Source organism: Bombyx mandarina, chromosome 04, assembly GCF_030267445.1.
Source record: "Bombyx mandarina strain Sakado chromosome 04, ASM3026744v2".
NCBI classification, from domain to species: Eukaryota; Metazoa; Arthropoda; class Insecta; order Lepidoptera; family Bombycidae; genus Bombyx; species Bombyx mandarina.
In genome coordinates, this window is record NC_143211.1 from 9,449,693 (window position 1) to 9,476,219 (window position 26,527).

A 26,527-nucleotide genomic window follows, 5' to 3' on the forward strand; every position below is an offset into this window, starting at 1 on the left:
GTGAGCCCACAAAGACAATAAAAATATACAAATTTCATATTCGTGAAATAAGTAGAACACAGTAATTCTTTCAGGGACAAGCCTAGCGCACAGTCGAATTTAGTTTTATTATGAACATAAGAATAATATTCCGAATTGAACTTAGTACAAAAATATTTAAAACATAAAGTTCCAAAAAAATACTCATTTATGTATCAATGTAGCGCCTACATAAAAAGCTGGATCCTATAAAGTGTTATTAATAGAGAAAGGAAAAAATAAGGCAAGGTATAATTAAAAAAAAACATATCTCCCTTACTGGTTAGTATTTCTATTTTAGTAAAAACTTAAACGTTATAATTAAAAGGCGTATGTAAATTAAATTAAAATATTATATAAAACAACATGAATGGTGAATTGTCTGCACGTTCTATAGCCACGATAGACTGTGCGAACTGAACTGTAACACATAGAGCAGACATGAAAGTGAAATGGAACAGTATTTGTGTCAAGTGCAGAATTTAGATAACAAGGTCATATGCATAATTCAATCAATAATATAGATTCGTGTTTTTGCAATTCAATAAACATACCTAAAATGTAATTAAATACTTGATTGAATTATATTTATTGGTTACTAGCTGACCCGGCAGACTTCGTAGTGTCTCAATCGATACATAAAAGACCTAAACTTTTGTATAAAATAAACTTAAAACAAACAAAAGGAATCCGTCCGACGGAGGACACATCAAAAGGAAAACAAAATTGTTATTTTTATTTAATTCCGAGCATTTTCATATTTATTTACCTTTCAAACCTTCTCTGGACTTCCACAAATAATTCAAGACCACAATTGCCAAATCGGTCCAGCCGTTCTCGAGTTTTAGCGAGACTAACGAACAGCAATTAATTTTTATATATATAGATAATACTCAGTTCAAAGTTTGTCATAATAACTGTTAAATAAAAATAGTTATATAAATTTAAAAAAATATACGTTTTGTTTATCTTTTTACTTTACTTTTAACATCGTGCAATCGTTGTTTAATTGTATGAAAAATAACATTGAATAATCGACAAATAAGAAGTAGTTTAAATGTATTCAAAAAGTTATCGATCCCAAAAAGGGATGGTTTTTAAATATGCAAAACAGGTGAGTTAGTACGTAGGTTGTAAAGAGGCGATATAGAGGAAGAGCGCGGCGCGTGCAGATATCGGTGCAGGCGGCCCCGCGGATCTATGTCAGTGGGTCACGGCAATGACGTGGTACACGGCCGTCGCGACTTGTGGCGCACACTTCGTTCGAATTCCCCTCCTTTAATATCTTCGTTAGACCGCTACCCTGCTCTGAGCCTACGTCACACCAACTTGTGCCCAACCTTTACGTGGCTCTTGCAATTAATCATCTAATAATTCTTATATTAAATAGAACGAAAATACACGTTAAACTCGTAACCATCGCCGCGTCGCTGTGTATCGGCCTGACACTGACCTACTAAAATGATTCATTTGTGAATGATGCACAGTTCTGTGTAAATTGTTTCACATGAAGAATAAAATGTCCCAAACAACATTTATATTGGTTACTGTTTGAGGTAAAAAGTGGTGGTTGACATAATTTATTCTCGTTAATTTATTTTTATTGACCTACATTCAAATAATGATTGTAAATTATTTCGCAATAGTTTTACGCGTTAGTAATCGTGACGTTATTTCTGTTAGGTACTAGGTATAATATTTATGTAGTTTTTTTATTCCTTTAAAAAACAATTATAATTACTGTTGAACTGAAATAATGTATAATAATACTAATAAATAATAGTTAAAAAAAACAAAAAACACGATTTATATAAAATTCAACTAAATAATCTTATCAAATTAGTGTATTGTCATCAGTCCTCGATAAATCTACAAAGTTTGAATGAAATCTGGCCGTTTAAAGTGGGTCAAAATCGCGTCTAAAGGAGTCAGTTACAAACATACATACAAACAAGTGAAGCTAACAAAAAGCGTCTAAAAAGATGACCAGTATGCTGTTATAACCTATATCAAACCCAAAATTTCGATAAGCTTTTATAATGTCTTACAGTAGTTGGATAATAGCAGATTTATTCTCGAAAATATTTTTACCACGCTTCAGTTATCAGTTAATAGGTCGTCTTGTGCGAACTGCGCGGGGATCGGTCTGTCTGACACCACCACTTCCGGTGACTTGATTGCTTAGATATCCATCACCGTTCGCGACGCTTGGAACTTTATGCGCGTATAACTTGTCTGACAGCATTCCAAGCGTTTTAAATTGTTTCATTAATAAAAATAGCGCAAAAACCCATAATTATTATTTTAAAATAAAATGCTAACAAATAAGTATGGTACCAAATTTAATATAGTGAAAAGCTTAATAAAAAGAACAAAAAAACCTAAGTAACACTATCTTTAAAATTCTATTAAATAGAAGAGAATGACAAATATACGAATCTATATTTAAATATAAATTAATGTTTAATTAATTAAATTTTAATTAATTAATTTAATTTTAATTATTAATTAAATTTTAATTAATTAATTAAATTTTAATTAATTAAACATTAATTTCTTAAAATATATATTGTAATTTTTTTTATATACAAGAGTGCTAAATGACATGGTTACAATTTTTTTGCTAATGTATTGAATTTACAAAAACATTATAGCGTAAACCTCAGCTTGTTCCATTATTATATAAATCTCCAGCAAAGTTATTTAAATCGAAACGAAATTCTAACGCTCGCATTAAGTAAGTCGTAGAATTTCGGGTCCTGTTTGGCGAAAAAAAATCGTATCGGTTTTAGTGAGCGAGATCGCAGAGTAGGGTGAATCGAAAATGATGTGGGTGTGAGTGTACGAGCAATACTATTCTGTCAGTCCCGCGGTCCGGCTTTTCCCACTCGCCGCCTCCACCGCGCCGCGCCGTCGCCCGCCATGCTACAGCAGCTGCCGTCATCATCGTCTCCGTCGAAGTTATACGTAGCGCCGCGCCGCGCAGCCCGCCGTTCGTCGTGTTGATAATTCGTAAAGCCGCGAACGAAAAGGATGTATGTATATCTGCGTCTCGTCTTTCAGTTGACTTTCATCGTCGTTTCGTAGCGAACGTTTCGCTTGGATATCGATAGGAAATTGCACTATCACTACGTAATGAAGTTATTGCATGTAGCGCTTCAGATACATCACACGTTAACGGAGAATAAATCAAAACAGCTCAGTGTTTAAGAATTTTTATTTTGAAAGTGTTTCTGTCTAGTAGGTATAATCTCTATCATAAAAATACGTCGCGGCAATTGTGGCGCAATGCAGTGTACGTTTCGATGTGTATATGAAGTGTGTTGTTTTGAGTTATTTTGTGACATTGATTTCAAGAACAGTGCTTTTGAACATTGGATTGTGCTATAAACATGCTGCCCGTGGTTCAATCCGAGCCCATGCTTTTCAACTGCGGTGTTCACTCTGTGAATGGCGCCGCAACTCCTTCGATATCGTTGCCACCGTCGCTAACACCAGAATCGGACATTGGCGAATTAGTTGACATCTTCTTCGATGTTGATGTTGTTGTTAATGACCATTCAAGGTAATTTTGTATTTTTTGTGTGCAGAAAACGTGGCCACTATCACAAAATTAAAAGTAAATCGGTTGCGTTATTATTAAATTATATAGCTATGTAAAATAATAAAACTTGTTATTCCGCCACAAAAATAATGAAACTTATAAAATCCTGAAGTAATTAGAAGGCTAGCTTAATTACTAAAAGTATAATAATATTAAAAGTTTTGGACACTATTTATAAAACCATCTACATACATACATCGTATATATGCTTACGGTACAAAAAATGACCAGATTTAAAGTGCTGCTTCATTGAGGAAAACTTGTTTTTACTTTTCGCAATATCTGACGCACACATTGCTGTTCAGATATTGCAGCGACAAAAGAAAGTATAGATACCTTCAAGTATGAGTGTTATATATTAATGCAATGGAGTTATTTGCATTACAACTTCGTAATAATATAATTTACATACAAAGTTATATATAAAAACCATGTATGCTGGATAGCAATTGTCAAAACAAATTAACTTGGCCAATCTCTTAGAAGCTTACTAAGAGCTTAGTCAAGAGATCCGGTACCTACTTTGTATATTATTAATTTCTTAGTCCTTGTACTATTCCGTACAAATTCTTAGGCAGATACCAATTTTTATAAGTATTAACGTATCTAACGCATTCACCAACGATCTAGGTATACGTTGAGAGATTAATAAATATCCTGTTTTTTTTTTTTTTTTATTATTATTTTTTTTTTTTATTGCTTAGATGAGTGGACGAGCTCACAGCCCACCTGGTGTTAAGTGGTTACTAGAGCCCATATACATCTACAACGTAAATGCGCCACCCATCTTGAGATATAAGTTCTAAGGTCTCAATTATAGTTACAACGGCTGCCCCACCCTTCAAACCGAAACGCATCACTGCTTCACGGCAGAAATAGGCAGGGTGGTGGTACCTACCCGTGCGGACTCACAAGAGGTCCTACCACCAGTAAATTGTAAGTATGTATTTGTATTTTGTCTACTACGGTTACGAAGTACCTAGTCTGCGATCCGGTTGAAGGAGTTTGAATAGTTTTTATTACAGTACAATTAAGACTTCGACTTCATGTTTCAGAGTCGATGCCGGTATTCACGTTGCGAGACCTGGTGGGCTATGAGTCCGATAGGTTCCTACATAATACTAATAATACTCTGAACCGTAACTAGTGTTGTTCTTAAATTTTACAAGGCCGCGCAGATTATAAACAAACTATTTTAAAGGTTTTTATTATAAACTAGTTGACCCGGCAGACTTCGTAGTGCCTCAATCGATAAATAAAAGACCTAAACTTTTGTATCAAATAAACTTAAAACAAACAAAAGGAATCGTCCGACGGGGGACGCATGAAAGGAAAAACAAAATTGTTATTTTTATTTAATTTCGAGCATTTTCATATTTATCTTTTTAAACCTTCTCTGGACTTCTACAAATAATTCAAGACCAAAATTAGCCAAATCGGTCCAGCCGTTCTCGAGTTTTAGCGAGACTAACGAACAGCAATTCATTTTTATACATATAGATTAAATGTCCCGTTGATAATAATACAGACGTAATAACAGTTCCTGTTTATAATCTATCCAGGTATTATCGGATGTTTTAAAAAATTCAGTGACACCGATACAGAGATGTCCTGCGTGATTCACTGGATATCTATTCGAAAATGGATTTCATAAATAAATTTAAAAATTGAAAATACTTCAAAGTCGTCTAACAGCGCCTTATGGCTTGTATTTGAACAGATTCCTTAGTAGTGCCTAGTAAAGAAGCCTATATTTTGTTGTTGATTTATTATTATTTTATTGCGTCGATATTACGGTGTGCGGGTGTTACGGGTGAACGAGCTGACCCCCTGATGTTAAGTGGTCACTGGAGCCCATGATAGGTATCACAACGTAAATGTCACCTTGACATGAAATCGAATTTTCAATAGTACTGAGAATCACAGTTCCTCCACCCCTCAAACTAGAACGCACGACTGCTTCCATGCTAGCCATTGTCCCTCTAGCATTGCCGATTTCTATGTGCGCAAACGTAACAATTTCTATTGAAGTTTGACATAAGTCCCACCAGCTTGTGTTCATTTGTCTGCAATTGTAAAAATACTATGAAACTACTGTCACGTTCTTATCGATCCATCAGATCCAATAAACCTTGCATTATACGCATTTTGCTATAACACTAGGAGCAGGATTAGGGACCCCGGTAACCGTACTGGTGGAACTCGGCAAAGAGTTCGACGTGCAACCTAACCGAAACATTAGTCCGCTGAGTTTCTCGCCGGGTCTTCTCAGCGGTCCTCTCGCGATTCCGATCCGGTAGTAGATTCATCCGCGAAGCAGCTGCTCTTGAGTTGTTAGGTCTCCTTTGGAGGCGCCCGGGTAGCTGTTAGTAACTCCCACCCATCCTGGCTGAGTTTTTGCTCGTCCACCTGTCTTAGTCAAACGGGAAAGGCCTCCGGGTCACCAATAATCCATCAATCATAAAAAAAGAAACTACTGAGTTGTGGTCAAATAGGTATCAGAAGTCAACTGCTAAAACATTTCCTGATTATGTTTTATCTGCGATTACATAAAATCATTAAAATTTTGTTGCTTAATCGTAATAGATTTTTTTTCTTCATTTCTTAGCCTGTGATTTTGACTCATCATTATATCATAGCAAATTAATATGAATAAATTATCGATCAAAATAACTGGAATATACCTGATATAGAATATTAATTAGTTACACATTCAGAAATAACGTATATACATGGTCGTTTTTTTAATTTTAAACAAACACATTATTACCCTCAAAGTTTTTAAAGAATTTAAAAGTAAAAGCTACGTAGCAAATATGTTAAAATTTAAAACTCCAATCTTTACACTTAATCTTAAATTGCTATAAAATATAAATAGTGATGCAAGAAAACCTTGTTTTTTTTTCTATTACATGAAACAACTAGTGTCGCAGTGTGTGTTAGTTTATACATTAGTATAAATATCATTTAAAAGTAGCTCATTCTATTTTTTCTCGATTAGTCTGTGGCCGCTTTTTATGGGCGTGAGTTTTTTTTTATTATTTTATACAAGTTCGTTTTCTAGTACTATCCAGAAGAAAATATGAAAAAAATGAGCCATGTAATTAAACGAATTCAGGCTGATATATTACACATCTTTGTTACCATCTACTTGCAAAAACCACTATAATCTAAACAGGCCTTCCCACTCCTACCCTCGTTCCTATCTTACGTATCCGCTGAGAAACTTTCAGCTTCTATAAAATAACGATGGTCTGGCAATCGTGATTGCTGTGACCAGATATCAATTAAAACTCCCACTTTCTACATAGGAATATTTTGTACTACCTATCTTGTTTTAGGGATCCCAAATTACTTTCTAAAGACACCATAATCCATAATCGAGTGGATAAGATCGATTCAAGCTTCAGAAAGGGTGAACTCATAAACTTTCCTTTCCTGCTATGCTTATGGAGATCGAATTTTATGACATGGCTGAGTCTTCTGGAAGGCATATTTTTTATTAGGGAACATGGTGTTGTTTAAGATGTTTAACCACCTTCTAAAAGTCGTAGCTTGGTACGCCTGGGCTGACATTTCACCCCAAAAACTATCACCGAAGCCGGATATTTTTCTGTGACCTCCCTTGCGTACCCCTCGAGAAGTTGTTTTATTTTACCACCCTATTCACTTTTAAGTTATCGTTTACTTACACAACCATTCTTACTTACCAACTTACACAAACATTCGACTAATAATGAGCGGATAGAGTGTTTTGCATTTGGCCCCCATACTTACTTTGTTTAATGCTATCACAGCGATTTGGTTCGCTTTATCATCCACTCCGTTTTAATACAAATATATTTAACAACATGGTTCGCTATTTTCTTCGGTTTTTGCGAGTCGTAGGCGTAATTAAAACTATTTTTTCTGTTTAAAATTGCGTTTTTATTGTCATTATCATAATATTATTTCCGACTTTTCAAATACTTTACGGCTTACGTGGTCACCGACGATCGACGTATTAAAATTGTGTAACGTCACCGTAACGTGAACGTCAACTTTTCGATGTTGTGCTAACACAGGATGAACAAGAGAAAAGTGAGAAAACACATTGAATCTTCAATGACTATGTATATATGTACTTGTATGAATGAGAGTTTCGAAATACAAATTTAATGTATTTTTTTATTCCAACACTGTTTATGGCTAGAATTTCTATTAGTAGTATCGAAAAGTTAAAAACATTAAAGAGAATATTGATAAAAATGTAAATTTCGAATTTACTACGAACTCCGAAACATTGTCAAAATTAAAACTCACGTTCGTTAGAAACTGAGCTTTGTCTCTGTATAATATGCCAATCACGAATTATCAACAGAGAAATATAAGGATTTTATTCTATTTCTGTTAAAAAATATTTTTTAGATAAACTGAAATGAAGCAAAATATATTTAATAGGAGTGAAATTTAAGATTTAAATGATAATTTTATTGCCAATAAGCGTCAGCAGCTATGTTCGCAATGTATTGGGGTCGTAATTTCCTCACCGTTGTTTTTATTATTAGTTTATATGTGTAGACAAGCTGAAATTCCTCCTAAAGTTAGACGGTTAACGCAGCCCATAAGCATGATAACAATAATGCTGCCTGCCATCTAAGAGGATGTGACGTGATTAAAAAAAAAATTTGGTACTTTAAGTCAAAACTAGTGGTCCCGCAGTAGTCGAAATTCGACTATAATTAATTGAAATTTTATGTTTAAACATTACTAGAGGTCCCGCAGTAGTCGAAATTCGACAATAATTAATTGGAATTGTAAGTTCGTACACTATTATGATTGTATTTTATACTTCTATAATCACAAATTTCGCCAAGACTATACTATAAAAAATATTAACAAAAAGACAAACAATATTTAATCTATTCTCAATTTGACAACAGGCGTCAAGAACAAAAGTTTGACATTATATAGTATGCATGCGTGTGTGTGTCAAATACATGGTATGTAGTGTGTGTAATGTTTTCTTTATTGATTTAATGTATCTTTTATGCATTATTTAAAAAAAATATTAGCATTGTACACTCCTTCTCTATATTCTCTATAAGTGTGGAAATTTTCATACTCCTCCGTCCGCGCAATTTTCGTAAAAAGGGATACAAAGTTTTTGCTTCAGGTATTAATATATAGATTTCGGTTCTATTGTCATATTATACTTCGTTATTATAATCACAGATTTCGCCAAAACTACACTATAAATAAATAATCTGAAAAACAAACAATACTGATCTATTCTCAATTTGACCGCAAACAATTACAAATTTTTGACAATTGACAATAAAGAAATAGTATATTTATAAGTATGTGTTGTGTCAAATACATGACATTGTGTGTAATGGTTTTTTATTGATTCAATGTATCTTTTATGAATTATTTAAAAAAATATTAGCTATGTGCACTTCCTCTCTATATTCTCTATAAGTGTGGAAATTATCACACTCCTTCGTACGCGCAATTTTCGTAAAAAGGGATACAAAGTTTTTGCTTCACGTATTAATATATAGATGAAGGCTAAGTCAATTGCAATTTATGTGGACAACTAGTTTGAGAGCTACCCGATTCGAGAGACATTTCGAATAAAACGACAATCGAGTTTTAAAAATATTGAAGTTCCTTCGCTCTCGCCGTCCGATAAAAACGGTATTTAGATGTAGTAGATGTCGTACACGCAGCTAGAAGAAAGACATTAATGAGAGCAACAAGCTATAAAGAATTATAATTATAAAAGTATTTTTATTTCAGATTTTCTTTATACTTATGTATGATATGAACAGAACTCTTTCAGAGAAGTTTTTGAATATATTGCGATGCTCATTTTGTATAGTTCATTTCCCTTAGGGTTTTTAAACTCGTCGTCCAGCAGTAATACATTGACAATAGTATAAAATCATGAATATGATTATGTATTTCCTAGGACAATGTTACCGTGTAACATTTGAACTTCTGAATGAATAATTTTGATTAATTATTAGTCAGTTAGTGCTGGATTCGTGTGTATTTACTTCGTTTTTATTTGCTGTTAGTTATTTGGAAGTGAGATTTTAACCGCATGACTCAAAGTGGAAGGCGGTATTTCTGTGGTGTCGATGGGTTTCGATGGCCCGTTAATATCTACGTCTTCCTTATGGCGTAAGCCATTAAAACGTTTTCTTTTTTTCGTATTCTCTTTTGGGTATTGTATGAAATGAACAAAGGTATAATAAATGGTTGTAATGTTCGATAGTATAGGGATCGAAGATCTCAAGTTTGTATTTGTATGATTTAATAGTTAATAGAGATAAAAGCTCAGTATATTAAAACGAATTAACATTAAGAGGTTCATAATAATTTATGTAGAATACTCGTAGATTGCCAAATAACGATACGTAACTTATCGTCATCACTTTTACTGTGAACGAGATACGCTCGCTTTTAACTTGTGAAAGTAGACTAAAATATTCGCAACCATACACGTGTATGTTGCCAGGCAACGGGTCTGGCAACATGCATGCGTAAATTGGCGGCTCATAGTGAAAATTTTGAATCTTGGCATCGTTTATTACGTAATCGTTTTAGTGTATTCAATGTGCTTGGTGTCCGAGACCTGGGAACCATTTATGAAATTTGTTGAAATTGCTATTTCTTTTTTCATTTTTATTTGATTGGAAATTAATTTAATGTGTCCAAAAATTACTTGCAACAAAAATGGAAGAAAATTGAAAAAATTGTTCATGTTTTGGTTAATACCTTCTTTTGTTTTTAATGATTTTGCTGTTTTAATGTTAAAATTAGTAGGTATAGAATTTAAATGAAGAATAAAATGGGCCGACTCCCGTTATCTTATTTTTTTATCAGCCAAAGTATCAACAATGTATATACATACACCTATTAACACATTTTAAACATTCTCATTGAAAATATCAATGCTAACGATCGAATGGCGATCTAGATCGAGCAATAAATACAATTATTAAAAAACATTAAATCTTTGACTATTTATGCTTTAAGTCACTTGTTTAGATAAAAAAAATCGAAATTGAAACATACACTATTGATTACGTTTGCAATATTATACCGCAAAAAGCGTTGTAGTACAATATCGTGACAGTGACAAATCACGCATATGGAATGAATATTCAATCTTAAAGTGATTGAAACAAAAGATTTCTTTAAATTATTAATCGTAAGTACTTAATAGTATGAAAATAATAATTGATTTATTGCATTCGACTGAAGTAACAAAATAAAACCAATGACATGAAGCAGCGCGACCCAGAATGATAGCAGGTCACGCATATATGCAGATAAAGTGGCAATTATAATAGATATGAATTGAAATCAACATCGTGTCTGTTATATTTATTAATCCAACGGAAGGGTTTGATACTCAGTAATCCGTGACGTTCTATCGACTTGCATCAAGGTTATATACTCCTGTTTGTAGGAGTTGTGTTAAAGTATAATGATCACTCGAATCTGACTAGAATGGAATTTTTGTAGACTTATAACTCCTTGTTGTCCTTAACGTTTGTTTTAAACTATTATTTCACCAGATTTGTTAGCAATATTAAAATAATATGTGTTGGTTTTCTTATTCCTTTTTATAGGAAATACCTTAATCACAATAACTCCTGCGGAGATTAACCGCCTCAGACTTTCGATTATTCCTAATAATAAATATACATCTCTAGTACAAAAGTTATCAGCTATTTATGTAATATAATTTAAATATGTAGGTAGTTACTTTTAACATTAAAAAGATAAGGCCAGCCGAAGCTGTCTGTCAATAAAATTTTCAAACTAAAACAGTCAAATCAATCGCTAAGAATATAGAAGTCTGATATAGTTGGATTAAAGGTTAGCGATGAGAAAGTAAGATATAAATTTGGGAAGGCCTGTATCTTTGAGTGGAAGAACTCACATCTTTTGCACTAAATTGGAATAAAAAACAATATTAAGAATGCAGGAATACCAATGCTGAACTAGGAACGAGTTTTTACGACCACATCGACAAAGTTTGACTTTAGTCACGAGGTAAAAAAGCTTTTGTTTCAATTAGTTAGTCGATATTGTACAATAAACTGTTTACTTATGAAATTTAAAAAGCTCTTTACGGACATGAGGTTTACAATCAGTGAACAAGATAGAAGCCAATGTCAAAAAATCATTGAATTTTTCAAAAAGTCTTTGTTGTGCCTTATGTAAGTGAATTGAATTGAACAATTACGCCCTTAACTCCAACACTGATCACATTCGTAAAGTTATTTAACGTATGTAACAATTAAATGCAGTAGATTATGCTTACATCGATATTGCACATGAGAATATTTTTTTTCCTTTTGTTTTCTGCGCATGCTTTCTATAATATTTGGCATCAAAAATTTTTATATCACAACTCTTTCATTCTTATTTATTAATAGGTAGGTTAATGTAATTGTTTAATGTATTAAGTATATTGTGAATTTTTTTTTTCCTTACATTATTCGTTAGATTAGTTTTTGTTATTGTGTTGTTTTGTCATAATTGTAAGGAACATTGTTATACAAATTCAGCACTATATGTCTTGTTTTGTCGTGCGCACATAACTTATGTTGCAAGCCAGATTTTGTTTCTTTTTATTTGTGTTTTTTATGTATCTTTAGCTTGTGATGTGTATTGTGAGCCTAATAAAATAAAATAAAAAAAATCTCGGAACGTCAGGGCAAATAAAAATCCTTATCTAAATTAAAGCATTAAGATGTTTACCTTGAATTTCAGGTCAGACGAACTAAAAGGTAACTTGAGAATAAGTGGTTCATAACAATAAACTCAAATATTATCTACTGAACTTAAAGTCTTCACTTGATAATTACTAAATATTCTACTATTGAAACTAATTTTTTTGCTGACATTTTTTGATGAGTTGTAGTCACCGTTGGACGTCACCAATGACAGGGAGCCGGGTGGATAATAATAAAGAATGAAAATCACTGTACGTAACCGGAAACATTACAAATCGATCGTTCAACCTCTTTCAATCTCCACTACAAATAGAGGGAGAAAGAAGTTCTTTCCGCCTACTACTGGCCACTGCACAAGGTAGAGATAAGTTTCACCATTTATTATGTAGTAATATCAATGAGAGACGGTAACCTATGATCACCCGAACTGTAGAAAAAACCACGTGGTATATTAATTCGCGAAAAACGTAATAAATATAACACATGTGGCACTGTTGAAGTCATGGGTAAATGTTGATCTTGTGGACATATAGGCTGCTTCAGTTTCGAGACTCAAAGACAATAGCCTAACTTTTAAACAAAATGTGTTATAATTTGTACGAGAGAGACACTATGTTCTTACTATCTTTAATTACTATTGCAGAATACGGAATATTTTACATCGTCGGTGGGTTCTGCTTCCGGAACAAGTTTTATTTCTTTAAAGTAGATAAAACTACAAGGACAGACATTTTTATTCAACACACTTTATTTCAAGTGCAGTCTAAAATGAATAAACTTTTCACGTAAGAGTTAAGTAATGAAAAGTTTATTTTTTAGAATTATTTTCTAGCAATTAGTTTTGAAAAGTTGAATATTTCTTAGGTATATGTGTGCTTTCCTTTATTTAAGTTGTGCTACACTATATTACATTTTTTATATTTTCGTATTTCGAAGGTAGATTAGGATTAAGAATTCATTTCTTCAGTTTTTTTCTAAATGAATGCCATCGTATATTTTTTTGCGTGTACTGTTCTTGTTGATCCTGTGCTGACTATCCGGTCAGTTGTGCTCCTGATTAGAAAAAGACAGACATTTATTTGCATATAAGTGGTGTATCTTCTGTCCTTTGTCGTAATATGCTCATTGGTAAAAAAGGAGTAAAGTAAATATATTCATATTTTTTCTAGCTAGTAAACCGGTCTACTTGCTAACCTATTTCTACCTAGATAAGTTAAGTTCAGGTCACGGTGATTCAGTCAATGTCTATATCGCAGATTAGATAACGGGCGGTGATATGTGTTTTCTGATATAGCGATATAAACTCTATTAAAACACGATTTAGTCGTACGCAAGTGGTCACTAATGCACATATTAAGCAAAGTTTAAGGGAAATATTATATACTACAGTTCTACCTGAACTTCGAGATGAGAGATAAATACTTAACAGCTTGCCTGCCCAGAAAGCGATCTAATATCCATTATTTACAATATCATTCAAACAGTTTTTTATTCTTTTCAATTACTCTGAAGACATGTTTAATATTTTAATCTTAAAAGTTATGTACATTGTAATTTATTTAAGCATCTAAGTTTGAAAAATACTGTTACTTTCTATATTTTGTAATTTATTTATATATATTTGAAATTACAAAAAATATGTCGGTTTCATTTACTGATAGTTGATATTTTGAATATTTTTTTATATAAGTCATAAAACTTTTTTTTTAAATTCACATATGAAAGCTAGCATAGCTGCATACGAACGCGGATAGGATAAAATCTATGAATAGAAATCCACAATTCAATTGATTCATTAGTTCTTTGGTTTATTTTAAAAATTGCGGTTCGATAAAAGTACTATTGTAATGACTATGAATAAAAGTAATAGACTTTTTTTATGATTGAGGGATTACTGGCGGCTCGGAGGCCTTTCCAGTTTCACCAGGACAGCTGGGCGAGCGAAGACTCAGCCAGGAGTGATAGGATTTGCTAACAGCTACCTGAGCGTCTCCAAAGGAAACCTAGTAAATAATTCAAGAGCACCTGCTTCGCGGATGAAATTCCTCAAGGGGTTTCATGGCTACCTACTAAAAAATCCATGTTCATGTTGTCCCAGAACACCCAAGTTTCGATGTGCGGTTTCAACATAGTTTTCATTGTAAGGGCGCGCTCACGCGCAAATCCTCGCTTATCTCCCTAAACTTCAAGCCGTTAACAGGTTTTAGGAAACATAATTAATCTAAGGCTCACCCCCTAGACGGCTTTCACATAATTCTACTCATGTCTTCTCGAACTACCGCCAGTCAAGTTTGAAATAAAAAATATCCCTACAGAGGACAACAACTTCAATGATTGCGGAAAAAAAAGATACAGCGTTATTTTTAGAACTTGCACGGCTTTCGAAATGTATAAGCAAAAAACATATTATGCTTGCTAGGTGTTTCATAATAATTAATCATAAGCAGCACACGGAGATTTATTTAAGAATCCACCGGATAACATCAAATTTTTCAAAATATATATTATAAGCAAATAAGGCATATTTACTATTTTATTGTTACATATTAAATATAAATTATATAAAAATGAATGAAATTAAAACATTGAAAACAATTCAGATCGATTTGTTTGAATAAAAAAAAACTGAACCTATACATACGGTGTTGCCAAAAATAATGTTTAATTCATCTCTGTTTCAACATATCGTTGGAACCCTCTCATTTTACAAGCATCCTTGAATTAATGGTACAAACGTATCGATATATATTTTTAGTGTAACACAAATTTTCTATGTAAAGTCATTCTGATATTTAATAAAAAACGGTTGCCGCGATGACGAATACTTGTTGAGTAACCAGTGAAAAAGCGAAACCTTCAACGGCGGATTGGTGACAATGCTTGCAAACTTTCACCGTTTCAAGTTTAAGTATCAGTGCTAATAAATACACACAATTCGAACCGTGAACATTTTTATTGTCTATCATTTACAATATTTAAAAAAGCTATATTTGTCTTGAAGTGCATAATAATCTTGAATAAGCTGTTAAAATACATAACCAATGGCATTTTTGCAAAAGCTATATATTCATTATAAAATAGTAGATAGATGTGCCAAAAAACAGGATGTGTGCAATAGGAACTGGACAAAGGTTTGAAACGTTTTCGAGAATTATTTATTATACTATTTCTGGTCACGCTTGTAGCGCGTTGTTGTTATTCCGAACATTATTATTTCAAGGTTGCGCGGCCGTCGCAGTGAGGTTGCGTAGTGGGGCTCCTCGGTAGGCGTCGTTCGACTGGATATCTCTGTCTCACTTTTGCATTAAGGTTCAGCTTGCTTTGTACCTAGTGTTTGATATGAACCGTGTCAATATTAACATCATTCCTTGATAGTCAGCCCATTATTAAAGAATAAGTCCCCACCTGAATGTAATTTGTTAAATAAAATATTTTAAAATCGAATGTAAAATATTCGTTTGAAAACCTGAATAAACACAATACCATTATGTTTTCAATTTAGTAGAAAAGTGAGTCATGAGCTTGCACCACAGTATGTAATTATGTGATTGGGGGATCGTCTTTGGAGCGGACGCTTCCTTTGTATTCTTTACTTCAATGTCTAGTGGGGTAAAAAGTCATTATAAAAATGCTATTACGCTATATTTTTCATTTAAGTTTACGAATATGTAAAGGTCACCTGAGGGGAAACTTAAATCATTTATTAGAAAATATCACAAGAACAAGATCATGTTCATTTCTTTTTTTTATTCACATCTACAAATCATAGTATTTTAATAAAAGTTTATTTTTTTTCTTTGCTGCTTCTGTAGAATTGAGTCCTGTGACCTCCAACTGGGAGACACATGGAGGGGAATGCAAGGCAAGATGAGCGTGACAGCGCCGGTTAAGAAGATAAGAAAAAAGTCAGACAATACGCAACAAACTCAAATGTACGTATACATACATGCGTTTTGGAATGTGTTAAATGCGATCCGCTATTCAGTATCCGCTGGTCTTTGTTCCGTGTTCATTATAGTACCTTAAATTAAATGTTATCGATTAATCTTTATTTAATGATATGAGTTAGGAAAAAGCACAAAAAATTCCATAATAATAGATAGGTACATTGTAATAACAGGATACGAATCGGATGTATCGATGTCACATTACTTAACAAAATAAATAAAATTGGTGTTTTGTACAATTCGTATTTAAATGTGTTTTGCAAAAACCTTTTTTTAAATAGCTGTTTATTCAATGTTTCGAAAAGTTTAATGGGTGTCTGCAGATTGTATACCGGCCCATACCGTTTCCGAAATATCTTTTTACTTATTTAAAAACGGGTTCAAATAAAAAAAAAATAGCAAAGTTTTAGTTGCGTGTGAAGTAAAATAGGAAATGTTCATGAGAATTTAGAAGTCTTGTATTTATACGTTGATGTTCTTGAGCTTGTTCAACAGATTTGGACAAGCGTCGTGTGTTACGATTTGTTTTGGCGAGTATATAATGGGTGGATGTTACGTCACAGCGGATTCAATATGGCGAATTGTAGACAAAAACAGCCAAGCCAAAAAAATAACGCCTGGTGGGCTATCGAATAAAGCAATGAAATATAAAAACTGCCATGTTGCCAACTTATTTTGTATGAATTAAAAGTACATTCGAGTATTTGAAACTATTACTCAATCGTGTAATTATAAATATGGGACACATATAATATTTTACTTTTTAAAAGCCACCTAAAATACAGTCATAATACGTGTGTCACTAATGTTGTAATCAAAATCTTGTTGCACGATAGCTCGAAAAAGTCATGAAAATAAATAGTCGATAATTACGGTAGCAAAATAAACAAATTTCCAAATATTATGTACAAAGTAACATTTTAGATTTAAAAAAAACTTTGTTTTATTTTCTGTAAAGATGTGCAGACGAGCTCGCGCTTCATCGGACGTTAAGTGTTTATCGGAGGCCATAGACAATAAGTTCATTCAAGACATTTTTTTATGATTGGAAGATTACTGGTGGCGCGGAGGCCTTTCCAGTTTCACCAGGACAGGTGGGCGAGCAAAGGGTCAGCCAGGGGGGGTGGGATTGGCTAACAGCTACCCGAGCGTCTCCAAAAGAGACCTAACAACTCAAGAGAAGTTGCTTCGCGAATGAATCTACTACCGGATCGGAATCGCGACCCGTTGAGAAGATCCGGCGAGAAACTCAGCGAGCTAGTTCATGGGTTAGGTTGCGCGTCGAACTTTTTGTCGAGTTCGACTTGTATGGTTACCGGGGTCCCTAAGCCTGCTCCTAGTGTTAGAGCTCAAGGCGTCGTTCAAGACCTTCTCACAGATCGTTTGGAACCTCTGGGTCTGTGGAGGGACTTCGCTTCTATCTGTATTTTGTACCGTATTTTACATGGAGAATGCTCTGAGCAATTGTTTGAGATAATTCCATCATCTCGTGTTTACCATCGTACCGCTCGCCACCGCAGAGTAGAAGTTTATCCAAACTACCTGGAGCCACTGCGTTCATCCACAGTGCGTTTCCAGAGATTTTTTTTGCTACGTACCATCCGGCTTTAGAACGAGCTTCCCTCCACGGCGTTTCCTGGGCGCTATGACTTGTCCTTCTGCAAACGAGACTTGTGGACAGTACCTAACGGTAGGCAGCAGCTTGGCTTTGCCCCTGGCATTGCTGAAGTCCATGGGCGACGGTAACCACTCACCATCAGGTGGGCCGTATGCTCGTCTGCCTAAAAGAGCAATAAAAAAAATCATATTGTTATGTTAACTTAATCCACATTAACTAACTATGTTTGGTATGTGGTATATTGTATCAATAATATTATAATGCGAATATTTTAACTTATGAATGCTTCGTTGCTATAGTAGGTGAATTAGTAGCGCCTATCCACCAATGAAATTATTGAGAAAATATATTGAACTTGGAGCAGATAATAGAGGAACGGATACTGTTATAATGAGTTAAGAGAATGTAGTAACAGAAGCCGCCAGGTAGAGGTTACCGGGGTCGAATTCCAATATCCCCTGACTAATAGTCGAACATAAACATTATTTAACAGGCTATTACCATGATTTTTTATTTTAGTGAGCTCTCGATATTTTAGCGCTGTTGTAAGTGCCATGATCACTGATAGACTAAATGCTGCGGGTAGGATGTTAGGGGTAGACAAATCTTGTAAACTAATGTAGTCTCTTTCTAATCAGTTTTTGGGGATTGTCAATAGAACGAAGGCTTGCCTCGACAAGATATGGGCAGCTTTTTAGGAAAATGTCGATAATGCTTTTTTATATGGTCGTGAGAGATTTTCCAGTTCATCCATGACCATGGTAACAGCAATAAAGTCGAAATATCGGAAACTGGCTAAAATAAAAAAATATAAAAATTTAGAATCCGTTAAATAATAGAATCGGTAATATTCAGGTCATCATATTATAGCATCCTTTGAATACCTCCAAGAAAGAAAATTTTAATATTTTTATCGTTAATTAAGCCTTTACTCCTTCTTAGAAATCCTAGGGGATTCTTGGATTGACTCACCTTTAATAGCAGATTTGACTACGTGACCATTGACGGAGTGCGCGAGTCTTATAAAAAATTCATAGATATCGTTAGCTATTTTCACAGTTATGGGCTTAATTCATTGTTAACACATAATTTTAATTTTTGTATGTTCTTTTACTACTCTGGTCTTTTTTCGTTCGCCGAAGATCTCTGGCATGGGTTGCTCGTTTTCTTGTTTAGCTCTGCTCGATTATCTCTGATAAAGCTATCTGCCATGAAACGTGCCATTCGTTCGTTTTACCGTCTTTACGGATCCATCAGATCCAATAACCCTTGTATTAGACGCTTTTAGCTCTAACGCTAGGAGCAGGCTTACGGACCTTGGTAACCCTACTCGTTGAACTCCGCGAATAGTTCGACGTGCAACCTAACCCATGCATCAGCCCGCTGGGTTTTCGCCGGTTGTTCGCAGCGGGTCGCAATTCCGATCCTTTAGTAGATTCATTCGCGAAGCAGTTGCTCTTGAGTTGTTAGGTCTCCTTTGGAGGCGCTCGGGCAGCTGTTAGCAAATCCCACCGCTCCTGGCTGAGCCTTTGCTCGCCCGCCTATCCTGGGGAAACTGGAAAGGTCCCTGGGCCACCAGTAATCCATCATTCATTAAAAAAGTACTTTTATTCATAGTCATTACAATAGTACTTTTATCGAACCGCCATTTTTAAAATAAACCAATGAACTAATTAATCAATTGAATTGAATTGTGGATCTATTCATAGTTTTTATCCTATCTGCGTTCGTATGCAGCTACGCTGCTAGCTTTCTATATGAAGTACAATAAAATCTACTATCCAAATTTTTCATTCGAGTTACGCCATTATAATTTTGATCTTTAAAGTCCTTTTTGTGTTTTTTACTCCCAAGAAAAGAAAACATACTTAATATTTCTTCGGAATCCTTATGTAAGCTTAGCATAACAGCTGTTTTGTATGGAGTTTTGTCCTCGTCACTTTTATTATGTAACAAATAATATGTGTAAAACAAATTCGGTTTTGGCACATAATCATATTAATTTCGAATACAAAGTTGTGTTTTGAGTGAAATCAGTGTGTGTTTAATTTGAAAAGAACTTTACGCGTGTGATATTTTAAAATATAAACTTTTTTTCAACCGTATTTGGCAAGAGACTCCATCATTCCGCATTATGATAGCCAGTTAAAGGCCCGTAGTCATTATAACTTGACTGCTGGCGCTAAGATAAATAGTATAAGCTCGAAATTCTATTACATTTGTTTGTAACGTATGGATTTTTAATCAAAATATAAAATCTATTGCCGAATATATCATTAATGATCCTCTGGTTCAAACTAGCATCAATACATAGACATAAAGAATATAAAAGCTTAAAGTGTTATAGTAATAGCAAGAATTTATGTGCATTCAGGTTTTCTGTTTCAAGTGTGAATTTTTTAATATTGAACGGGCGATTATAAGTTTGTGGAGCCCATTGTACTTACCAATTATAAATAAAAATTCATTGAGATTTGTACAAATCTAACAATTATAATTTTATTAAATTATAGTAAATTCTATAATCTAATTTAAATAAGTAAGTAAAATTAAATATTTTACGGTAACAATAATAGTTGAATTAGAATTTGTAAAATTAACTTAAAATAATTTTACCATCTGAGTTGAAATTCACAGAAGCTATTTAAATTTTCGACATGTCAACATGATGGGTACGTGTTAAACGTTAGATTTCAAAAGAAACGTGATTTACCCAGATCTCTCCGATAACGCCCTCGAAATGATTACGTTTAGTGGCTAATCAGTCAGTGCCAAATAGCGATCCTGTTCATTGTTCGGACGATTTATCGAAATCAGGAACTTTTCGCTTTATGAAAGACTTATTGTGCCGATTTTTTGTATTGATCCAGATCTCAACAATGCGATGTTGTTTTAGAAAACACAAACGACCATAACATGGAGTTGAACATAATATGCCATAGTGTCCTAAAATATTAAGTACCGCCCCATCCCGGTGGATGTCAAAAAGACGGCTAAGAGCAAGTTCACTGAGTATTATACCAGAATACAATCTTTTTTCGTTGCTTTTTTTGTGTATAATTACTTATAGTTAAAATTAATATAAATGTCTTAAATATGATGGCTAAGTTTTTTGCGAAAATTAATTTTATTGAACGGTAAACAAAAAAGGTTTTTGAAATAGATTTTTATTTTTTATAAATCTAGATGAGAATCCATGTATAATTGTTTTCTAGAAGCTACATATAACTGTTAAAATATTCACCGTTTCAAATTGTGTATATAAATTAAATACAATATTTTAAAAATTCGACACGAAAACGGATCCTTTTTATATTGTTATTGTTCGAAACCAAATGACAAAATTAAATGAGAGCCTACGACGTTGCGTGCTACATTGGTTTATTGCTGGTAATTGGTTATTAAATGTAAAAATAATCTACGAAATTCACTATACCAATTAGTAAAAAAAAATATCGATAAAATGAATTACCATCACATTTTGTAAACCGTCCATGTCCTGAAGTAAAATTCCTGGTATATTTGTTTATGGTGAGGTAAGTATGTATTACATAAATGTATGAGAACAAACAAAATATAGTCCTGGTTTGATTTAGGCTGTACTTTTCAAGACTGTTGGCTTCTCAGAAATCGGCGCGTTAGCGGTCATTTTCCTTAATGTTTTGACTTTCAACGAGTACGTGCCTTTAATAGGTTTTTTTGAAATTCAACAATCATGAGAGTGCTATTTGACCCACGGCTATTACATTTTCATAACTTTGATTCTTAACTAACCAATAATTATAAATTACTAGCTGACCCGGCAGACTTCGTAGTGCCTCAATCGATAAATAAAAGACCTAAACTTTTATATAGAATAAACTTAAAACAAACAAAAGGAATCCGTCCGACGGGGGACACGTCAAAGGGAAAACAAAATTGTTATTTTTATTTAATTCCGAGAATTTTCATATTTATTTACCTTTTAAACCTTCTCTGGACTTCCACAAATAATTCAAGACCAAAATTAGCCAAATCGGTCAAGCCGTTTTCATGTTATGTCGTGACAACGGAAAACGGGTTTCATTTTTATATATATAGATTATAGTACTATAACGGAGCAAGCATTTCATAAATCCACAAGAGAAATTTTACTTGTAAAAAGATTTTGCCTATCTTTTAAGGCTGTAGTGAGAATTGAAATTCGATAGACAGAGACTCATAACTTTCACTTGACTGACATCGACAATGTTAGCTTCGGTGATCAGTGTCCAAATACAAGGACTAAACGTACGCAACGTTGCATAACGTCAAAAATCAATTGTGACATACAGGCTTATCACTTGCCGGAACGTGTTGCACGAGTCGTAAAGGACAAGGGCCACTTACGAATTACGAGACATTGTCATCAAGACCGGTTGTTGAATAAATTTAAGACGAAGTTTCAACTACACAAAAACTACTTATTGTAATTAAATGTATCGAAACCTCTGAGGAATTAGTCTCTGTGTTCTGTACAAATGTTATACACGTAGAGCGCAAATTAATTTAGGTAAATACTATTTACTGTAGAGCTAAGTAGAGATTTAAATAGAAATTCGAACTGACTTAGCTCAATATATTCAAAACGAAGGTTAGGTTTTCCATTACAATAAAAATGTGATGTATTTTCAATGTTAAAGAGCTGTTTGGGTTAGTACTGCTAAATTCTGTTATTGGTGCTTCAACTTATATTTTATAATTCGTTTATGTCTATAAATCAGTATCAGTGCGTTTATTATATCGATTGAACATATTTTTGTTCCATTAAAATGTATAATTAATAATATGGTTTTATCGTATGTATGTTGCTGTCACATTTCTTTGATACGAATTCGCTTCTGTTTTCCTTTATATCTCGATGTCGTATCTTTGTTTAAATGTTTCTGCATGTAGATATCAGTACGGTTTGTCTTTTATTTTTAATACTAAGGAACAATAAGTTTTCAAAACAAAAAAAAATCTTCATAAATTATTGTACCTTATCTAATCTCAATAGATTATGTGACAGATGCCAAAAAGTATTATATATTTGTTAGTGTATATAGGTCGTCACTTGATGACTGTGCAAATATTGGTATTAGAATAATGTATTTTTGCAAAATTTTTAGATTTTGGTGTACTGGTAATTTTCTGCTTTTAAAATTTGTTAAGTAAAAATTGAAGCGGCGGCCTTAAAAATAAAGTGCTTGATGTACTGGTATTAAGCGATGCGACTATGCTGATGTGCATATCTCATAGGTAGGTAGTACCTTTTTTACGTACTTATCACGTGTTCATGAACGACTTCAAGATAAAAGCAATGGCCATACCAGCCGTAGCTTACTGTAATTCCGCACGGCTATGTACCACCATCCCGCCTATTTCTGCCGTGATACTACACAATTGAGACTTTGACTTCACGTCACCAGCTAGGAGGCGGTATTAACATTTTGATGTCTATAGGCTCCCCCATCACCAGCTTACTAGCTACCGGTTGGTGATTTTGTATTAGAATAACAAACTTTTTTTTTCCAGTAATAAGTGCCAGAATGAGAAAGAGCGACGGAAACTTGAAAACGAAACTATAAATCAACTCGAGGAGCTTCTTGGTACTTGTCTCGCCGAAGTAAAGCAACCGGACAAGAACGGTATTGTCCGAGAGGCCACCCGTCAGATCCAGGAGGTATTGAAACGGCGACGCGAGTGTCCCAGCGAGTGTCCCCTACGATCGCCCCAGTGTCTATCACCAGTACAGGCCGGGGAGATCAGCTCAACACAGCCGCAGTTGCCCTGCACCGGATTACATTATTCTGAAGTCACAACTTTAATTGAGGTTAGCGTTCATTGCGTTACAGCTGCCATGACGCCAGAATTAAATATGATTTTTTTTAAAAAGTATAGTAATATAATAACGGTTTTTTAAATTTCAGGCACTCAAACATTACACCAATAACCTCGGATGGGTTTTATTGGAAATTAATTCGAAAGGTGAAATAGAGTGTGTATCAGATAATATCAAGGAGTTTATTCTTCACGAAAGAACAGAACTATATAGGAAATCGATATTTTCGATTTTACATGAGAAAGATCATGCGAAACTAAGACCGTTACTTAGGAACATACAATCTTTCAACTGGGACTCGGCAGATATTGATAAATTCCACTTTGTGAAAGCAAGGCTCCTCGTTAAAAATTCAAATGGGACTGACTGTGGCGTGTAAGCACTTTTTGTTTATAATTGTTAAATATAACCTGATATCAGCCACACCTCTAATTACATGTTCCAATATTATGTTACACCGATAACAGGATGCTAAACTGTTATTGTAAATAAATATTATGTAGTTATCATAGCCACAATACATCATAATTGTCTATAGAAATTTGTTGAATCATCAACGTTGTTGCACGTAGGCCCTTGATATAACATTTCTGTACATTAAAAAAAAAATCTAAAGAATATATTTAAAATAAAAACAATAATATTTTATTTTTCCAATTACGATGCCGAAGCACATAGTAACAATCTATTGCTGAGACACGATCGGTGTTGAATGCTTTAATCGATAACGGTAAATACATAATTGTTAACATGTTGCACGATTGAAGTGTTCTTTTGCGTTACAGTTACGTGGAGACAGTGATACACGCTGCGCCAGTGCGCGGCTCTTCTTCGGAGGAGGCCGGCTCCGTCATGTGCGTCATCCGGCGCTGCGACGACGCGTCGGCCGTTCTTATTCCCGACGACGGCGGCCCGCCCGCCATCACCGCCAAGCAGTCCGATCATATCGTCTTCAGATTAGACTGCAATTTTAATATTTTGTGTGCGTATCGATATTCTGTTTACAGGCTTTGTTGCCTTCCATCTATGCGCCATCTAAATTAATCAACTTTCAATTTGTTCCAGCTTGTGACTTGAGTGCAGTGGACAGTATAGTAAACTCACCAGTTTCTCTTGTGGGCACTCGATATTTGGACTTGGTTGACAGTGTTGATCGTCTACGTGTTGCTGCACATCTGCTGGAAGCAGCATCAGCGCCTGCGCCGCCTGCGGTCAGTGAGCCGTTTCGACTGCGCGTCACCCCCGACCATCCGTGGTTGCGTGTCAGCGCCCGGTCGCGGCTGTTCAGGTCTCAGGCCACCTCTGGTGAACCTGACTTCATAATGTCAACGCACAGCGTTCTTTGTGATGAGGAGATAGATATGTTGGAATCTGAAAGCCCTCGCCCTGCGGTCGGCGGCCCGCTCATGTCCTCCGTGACTAACGGAGAGTCTTCCATGTGCGAGTCGCGGTATCGATCTCCCGTCAGTCCGGCCACGAATCCGTTTTCTATAAACGATTTCGAGTTTGAACCTTGGGCTTCTTCTCTCCTTGGTGAAATGTCAAATGAAGATTCCAAGGAACCCAAGGATGGGTCCGTGGAGGGACCGCCTTCAACCCCGCTTACGCCTCGGGCGCCTTCCACTCCTGGTGAAAGCGCTCACGTCGTACAGCCTCCTGAAGAGCCAAATCGGTTACGAACGCTGTTGAGCAAGAAGCCTAATTCGTCTTCCGAAGCAAACTCCAACTCGAACAATCGTATTCTGAAAGATTTATTGAAGCAAGAAGACGAAGAGGCGACAGGAAGCGAGACGTCGGCGCCGCACACCCCGCACACGCCGATGACACCGCACACCCCGCACACGCCCGGCGCGGCGCTCTCTCCGCTGCACTCCGCGCCGTCGCACGCGCGTCCGCAGGCGCACTTGCAGCCGCACGCCTCGCACTCCGCGGGACAGCACTCCATGCAACAGCTTCATCACAATAATTCCGACGTCCTCCTTAAGGTTAGTCACCGTCTCGATATTGTAGTGTATGTACATGTGAACGCTGCGACATAGCCACTTATCTAACTTGCGAAATTACCATTATCTTCAGATATTAAACGATAAATCAGACGAAGATACGGAGGAAGGGAGAAGAAGCGCTTCGGACAGTAATCGCAGTATGTCCCAGCCCAGCGCGCTCCTCTCCCAGCTGTTGTCGAGCAGCAACGGCCCGGCGGGTAACGGACGCTCGCAGGACGGAAGCGACAACTACCTGGATAGAATCGCCGGTGTCAAACGCAAATTCGAAGACGCCAAAGCGATGAGCGGTAGTATGAAGAGAGCGACCCCAGAGAATCAACAGGTTTGTCCCGTCGGTCTTCTTAATTTAACGCGTACGGATAGGCAAATAATGTTAAAAAAACCCTTAGCACACATAAGTTTTTCATATGCGTCCCTGTGTATATTTGATTGACTTTGACTGTGCCTTGAACTTTGTTTGACAGGTAAAGTTATATTTTTAAATGCTATGTCAAAAAATCTGATATTATAATCTTATTACCTACGTCCTCTACTAGTTCATCTTATTAGTGTTTTCACTCTTGGCAGAGTTGTCGTGGTCATCAGTTCGGGTAGTGGTGCGCTTCACAAGACGTCGCCACTTCTCGCGTACTGCCTTTACTTAGTACACAAAGACGCAAATATCCAATAACTTAAACAAGGATACTGAATGATGGCAGTATTTACGTTGTGATGTCTTTCGGCTCTAATAATCACTTAATGCTAAGCGATGACT

At 35.1% G+C, this 26,527-nt stretch overlaps 1 protein-coding gene across 7 annotated transcripts in view; it reads left to right on the forward strand.

Moving 5' to 3' along the window:
- tai (basic helix-loop-helix family member taiman) overlaps window positions 1–26,527 on the forward strand; it is a 52,296-nt gene that overhangs the window by 11,779 nt on the left and 13,990 nt on the right. For 4 of the 7 annotated variants that reach the window (XM_028180838.2, XM_028180841.2, XM_028180840.2 and 1 more), the window contains exons 1-7: window positions 3,080–3,583; window positions 16,173–16,292; window positions 23,461–23,758; window positions 23,856–24,142; window positions 24,553–24,749; window positions 24,833–25,752; window positions 25,844–26,095. In XM_028180838.2, coding sequence (XP_028036639.2) covers window positions 3,411–3,583; window positions 16,173–16,292; window positions 23,461–23,758; window positions 23,856–24,142; window positions 24,553–24,749; window positions 24,833–25,752; window positions 25,844–26,095 — 2,247 coding nt within the window. In that variant the 5' untranslated portion in view covers window positions 3,080–3,410. Of the gene's footprint in view, window positions 1–3,079; window positions 3,584–16,172; window positions 16,293–23,460; window positions 23,759–23,855; window positions 24,143–24,552; window positions 24,750–24,832; window positions 25,753–25,843; window positions 26,096–26,527 lie in introns of those variants that run through there. The other 3 variants (XM_089727030.1, XM_089727029.1, XM_089727031.1) reach the window with 3 other exon arrangements.